The 5,773-nt window shown below is 34.6% G+C and overlaps 1 protein-coding gene across 1 annotated transcript; it reads left to right on the top strand.

Annotated features, from left to right (window-relative positions):
• On the top strand, positions 1-5,483 carry LOC130946758 (uncharacterized). Its single transcript, XM_057875601.1, has 14 exons — positions 1-52; positions 232-356; positions 482-543; positions 1,103-1,190; positions 1,268-1,329; positions 1,507-1,600; positions 1,947-2,348; positions 2,520-3,098; positions 3,437-3,592; positions 3,681-3,797; positions 3,973-4,059; positions 4,445-4,592; positions 4,680-4,719; positions 5,158-5,483. Exons 2-14 carry the CDS (start codon positions 258-260, stop codon positions 5,300-5,302), a joined length of 2,079 nt encoding a protein of 692 aa, XP_057731584.1. The 5' UTR covers positions 1-52; positions 232-257; the 3' UTR covers positions 5,303-5,483.
• The last annotated feature ends 290 nt before the right edge of the window (positions 5,484-5,773 follow it).

Genomic DNA, 5,773 nt, shown 5'->3' with positions numbered 1-5,773 from the left:
CTTTCTCTCTTTGTTCACGCATTCGTCTTCTATTTCCCTCTTCATACACCAGGTTCATTTTCTAGAAACCCTTCCGTTTTTTCTCTGTTTTATGTCACATTGTGACGTCACCGCTTCAAAAGTTTCAATTGACATGAATTAAATGATTAGAAACATCTTGTGAGCTGGATAGCTTTTCAACTTTTTATTTGTTTAATTAATTATTTTTAATCCATTGTTTTGGTTTGTTAGTTAAGGTATTGATCATTTGAGAGACAATGGGAAATTCGAAAAAAGATGAAGCAAAGATTGAAAAAATAATTCGTGGTCTTTTGAAACTTCCTGAAAATCGAAGATGCATCAATTGCAACCTCTTGGTACGCTATGAAATTATTGAATTAATCAATGTTGAAACTTGAAAGGATTCTAACCTATTAAAAAGAAAAGAATTTATAAAAAGAAAGAGATGGTTTATTACATGATTTTTCTAATGATGATTCAGGGACCACAATATGTGTGTACAACTTTCTGCACATTTGTCTGCACAAATTGCAGTGGAATACAGTAAGCATTACAAAATCCGTGCTTTCTATTGATTAATCTATTTTATGTTTTTTTAGCTGCTTTTGTATTTCAAATTGTTATCAGTTTTAGGGTTTTGGATAATCCTCTTTTACTTTAACAACGTGGTTTCATCATGTTACGTAACAACTCCTATATTGAGATGGTCCAAGGTTTATATTTTCATATCAGTTGAGTAGAGAAACCAACACTTAGTTATTTTGAGTGGTTCAACAGTTGGTCTCTTTAACATGTTTCGTTTTATCTGTTACTATCACATTTTTTGGTACATCCATCAACATATTTGAGTACAAAATTGGGATAGTGACAAATAAAAGGGAACTCAGGGAGTAATCTAAGTTAGCATCTTGTGTATGGGAAAAAACTATCATGGCAAGAACAATACTCCTATACTGAACCAATTCGACTCGAGCTAGATTAGTTGGAGTCTAATTGATTTCGAACTCACATAAAGGGGGGGGAAAGAAGAAAAGAAATCAATTTAGTGCAGATATATAACATGTTTTTCTTCACTTACCATATGTTTCTATGTATAAAACAGTCGAGAATTTACACACCGAGTAAAATCAGTATCCATGGCTAAATTTACTTTAGAAGAAGTTGAAGCTATTCAAGCAGGTGGTAACGAGGTATGAGCAAATTGATCATGCTAAACAAATCTATTTATTTGGTAATAAAAACAAATCTGACATCAATCCATGAACAGAGAGCCAAAGAAATTTATTTTAAATGCTGGGACCCTCAACGACATTCTTACCCTGAATCCAAGTAACTTTGCATCTCATCTCTCGCGGGTTTCTTTAGATTCTTTCTTATTTTTTTATTTTCAGTTGCAATCACAGGTATCCTCCTACCGGAGGTAATCTTGTTTGAGCATTGGAGATGTTTTTGTAGATTCTAATTAGTATATTCATCACCTCTTCTAATTCACATCTTTGCATCCAGCAACATGCAGAGACTCCGCGAGTTCATCAAGAATGTGTATGTGGAAAGAAAATTTACCGGTGAACATCATGTGGATCTTCCGAGGATTAGAGAAGTAAGTTCTTTTGTTATCTAGTGGTAGGTTCTTTTGTTATCTTTTGGATTATAGAAAAAAGATACTAGCTAGATAGATTTTTTTGTCAGAATCTGTTTACCAGAACAATGCAGTATTGTATGTGTATCAATCCTTAGATCAGTAAGTAGGGAATACTACTTTATTCATCTAAAGATCATTGTTGTTTCGGTAGAAAATTACTAAAATTTTTGTTTCTCATTGTTTAACATTGTTCTTACTTCTTAGATTTATTATCATTAGTTAAAACTAAGACATAACTGAAAAGATGAGTTCCTTGTGCTGTGTTCTCTTTTTGTTAAAAATTTTGTTTACTTTACTTGCACAGGAAGGAAAGGAGGAACCATACCAAAGTAAGAAGATTAATTTATTTCGTATTGAGCCAAAAAGTTCATCTTATGAAGCTAGAGTTCAGAGAAGTTCTAGTGCAAGATCTCCTGATATAAGAAGTGATGACAATAACAATGTTAGATTTTACGTTGATGAAAGAAGAAGCCCAAGATATGCCCAAAATTTGGCAAGGCATGGCAGCTTTGCTAGAAAGCCTATACAAATTGAGGTTGTTGACAACAGGTTCCGAGACGGTGAATCAAGAAACAGCAAGGTTACAGATTTAGACACAAAGCTAAAACAGCTTCAACCAGCAAGGCAGAAGACTGTAGATGAATCTCAATCACCTGTCGTTCGCCCTTTGGGAGAAGTATCAGGAGAGAATGGTCCATCTCTTAAAGTAAGTGGTATGGTTGTCATTACATTATAAAATCTCATTTGAACTATATCTTGGATGAATTTTAGTTTCCAAATATCATGCATCAAAGTGGCATTTTTTTTTTTAGAAAAATCCATCTGAACAAGAAATTGTTCCTCCTGAAAGCTTCATGATTTGGGTACTAAATTGCAGGCCTCTAACGCTGCTTCTGTACCAGAAATGCAGCCTATATCACAACCAATTGAAGAAAACTGGGCTATATTTGAAGATTTTCCAGTTGCTAATCCTGCCGAAAACAAAATCTCACACACAAATATATTCACATCTTCTGTAACAATGACAACACCTCAAGCAACACATACAAATTCCTTAGATTTCTTACTTTCTGAATTGTCAGGTCCATTGGTTGCAACAACTGGGGACATGTCTAAGGTCTCAACTTTTAACAATGATCTAACAATTGTGCCTGTAGAAAATTCCAGCACACATGGGGATTTGCAGCACTTGCCACCTTTTCCAATATCCGAGGCAACTGCTTCAGCAACCAGTAGTGATGCTTGGTCTATTATACCGATCCAAACCAATGAGATGGAACAACCTTCTAATGCTTTGCCTTCAAATGATGAGATAAATCATAGAGAAGAATCCAACAAAGTCTTAGATTGGCAGACATCACCAAGCATGCAATTCTCTCCTGCAGTATCAGAAGGTAGTAGCTCTACAGCACAACCATCAAGTACACCAATCACACCTATAGCTCCAAATGATATGGTGAGAAACTAAATGTCAACTATGTCTGGCTATTTGATAGCCTTAATTTTAGACCTTGATGTTAACATTTATGGACATAAAGTAAAGAGAGTAGAGTTTGGGTACTGTCAATTACAGAAATGTTTGGAGAAGGCACGGAGGCTCTAGTTTGGAGAGTAGATCAGATAGCAAATAGTTAGGCAGCTAAAGATATAAATATGATATATCTCTGGGAGTCTGGGTATTATGGAAATGTTGACCTATATCTAGCTGATTCCATCTAGTAGGATAGGACTTAGTTGTTGTTATTGTTTGTTGCTTGCAAAGTTACTCAAGTTTCTGAATTTGTTTATATGCAGCAATCAGATGTTCTAAATTCACATGATCCCTCCAGTGCTTTCACTGAACTCTCTCCTCAGACCAACTCAAAACCAACTCAAGAAACCAAATCTGATGTTGGCTTAAAACCTTCAACAGTAGAAAACAGGTCTACTGGAAGAATGGAACTTCCAGAGGTAATAGATGAGCTGCTACCTTGTATTGTATAATTTTATTTCCCTTAAGAACTCAGAGAACCTTAAGGCATGAATGAATTCTCTGCAGGACCTTTTCTCTTCAAGCTACTTATCTGGCCCTCCTACACCACTTTCAGGTTGGCAAAATGATCAACCTCAACACCATGGAATGGGATATGGCTTGCAGTATTATCCTAATGCACCGGTATATCCTATGCAGATCATCATTTCATTTATCTTTTTGTTGGAATGAGCAATTATCACGATGCCAAAAGCTACCAATAGATTTCTGGCCTAGTGGTAAATGCTTAATCCAACAATATTCTTTTCTCTTTTGGTTTCTGTGTGTATTATGATTTTGTTGATTTTTTCATTTGCAGTCCCCCTCAGCATTCCCTATTGCAGCAAGATCCTCATCAAATCCATTTGCAGTAACTGAGGACAAACCTTTAGCCCACACCTTATCAGTATGTGCAAACATTAGAACTGTTTTGACTTATTACAGTGAATCTGATAGCCTTTCTGTATATTTCTGCTTCAAAATTTGTCTGCTTTCTTAGATAGATTTACTTATTTTACCTTTTCTTCAACTAGACATGAAACTTGTGTGGCAATAGTAAATAGTTATTCCATTCATATCAAAATAACTGTCAATTGGGACATTGTGGTGGTACATTGAACATAAAATCAATATATTTATTAGTTAGACAATGCATCACTTAGTTCAAATTGACCGTTATTTTGAAACTAAGTAGTAAAGAAATAGTTATCAAGTTGGCACATGATAACGCTTTTCTCTGAATTTTGAATTCACATACTTGTATTAAGACAATAAACATTGTTTGTCTGCAGCTTCCCAATATGTCATGTACCCTACCTATATCTCCCGGAGCAGGACTAATGCATGCTTCAAGTTATGGGTCTTTGGGAATGGTTCCTCAGTCCACAAGTTTTGGATCTCCTCTTGTTCATCCACAATCTGCATCTGGATTTCCCAATAGTATTGCCCTTTTTCATCTTTCATTTTCTAATGAAATGTTTTCTTAGTTTAATTTAGTTACAGTTATTTCTAACTCTATCCTTTCAGGTGCATACTTTGGCCAAGTTAATAACATGCAACCTCCTAGGTAAATCTTATTCCTTTAGATATTATGTTGAATACAACTATGATACAATGTAACAGGCTGGGTTCTTATTATTCTTAAAACATTGTACTAATCATCTTCCATGTACTTGAAGAGGTACTAGAGAAGTGGAAATGTGGATAATGTGATGAAAATAGGCAGCATGAAACCTTGAATTGTGTTATTTATTGTGTGATTTTCGTGCCGACTTACAGCCGATTCATCATTGAATGGAGTTTAAACTCAATCTTAGAGGGATCTACAAAGGGATGTCAGTCGACATGAGATCTAACGCCTCATATATACACCTAATGTTGTTCTAAAAATGAAATATTTTTTTACTATCTATCTTCTTTTGTACATCGTGTAGAAACTCATCTAATAACTTAGATTTTGGCATGGTTCTTGCTCTAAGGCTAAATTTTGAAATGGTTCTTGTAGATTTGAAAGAGCTGCTAGTACAAGTGATGATGAAAGTGTTTTTGGATCCCTAAGCACCATGAAGCTTTCAAGTGGTGAGTACATGACACAAACCACTCCAAATCCATTTTCGAAGAAGGGAAGAAATCCATTTGGAGATATATAATGCTACGTTTAGTGTTTTAGAATAGAAAATACAGAGATAAAGATAGAGACAAAACAAACTATCCTTACCCCAATTATAGTAAGTTTTCTAATAAACAAAAATTGGGCAAATTTTGTTGTACAACAAAGACATTTTCTTTGTTTTTGTATATGAATTTGTATCATTTATAAATAAATTTATATTTCTGAGTGTTTTTTATATTATTTGTCTCAAGACAGCTATCAAATAAGGTTAAATAGATTTGGCAAAATGTCACCTTCTTTTGTGTCCTGTTGGAGGGATGACTATGATCCTGGTTCAAGGTCATTGAACTAAATATGGGTTGGGTTAGTCTCTTCACAAATGCAAAAATCAGTGGCATCTTTTCTAGTACACGAAGAAAATCTTAAACTAGAAAACAAAAATCATGACGGAATTGCAAAATGAACTAACGCCCCCAGTTTGGTACACTTTATTTATTTATTTATTTTA

This window comes from Arachis stenosperma, chromosome 8 (assembly GCF_014773155.1).
Source record: "Arachis stenosperma cultivar V10309 chromosome 8, arast.V10309.gnm1.PFL2, whole genome shotgun sequence".
NCBI classification, from domain to species: domain Eukaryota; kingdom Viridiplantae; phylum Streptophyta; class Magnoliopsida; order Fabales; family Fabaceae; genus Arachis; species Arachis stenosperma.
This window is presented reverse-complemented; position numbering and strand designations above follow the sequence as displayed.

What these genes read in the sequence shown, in the direction of transcription:
- LOC130946758 (XM_057875601.1), top strand. Translation starts at nt 258, where the DNA reads ATGGGAAATTCGAAAAAAGATGAAGCAAAGATTGAAAAAATAATTCGT. An exon ending in CTATAGCTCCAAATGATATG is followed by an intron (nt 3,099 to 3,436) that starts GTGAGAAACTAA and finishes GTTTATATGCAG; the next exon opens with CAATCAGATGTTCTAAATTC. An exon ending in TGCATCTGGATTTCCCAATA is followed by an intron (nt 4,593 to 4,679) that starts GTATTGCCCTTT and finishes CTATCCTTTCAG; the next exon opens with GTGCATACTTTGGCCAAGTT.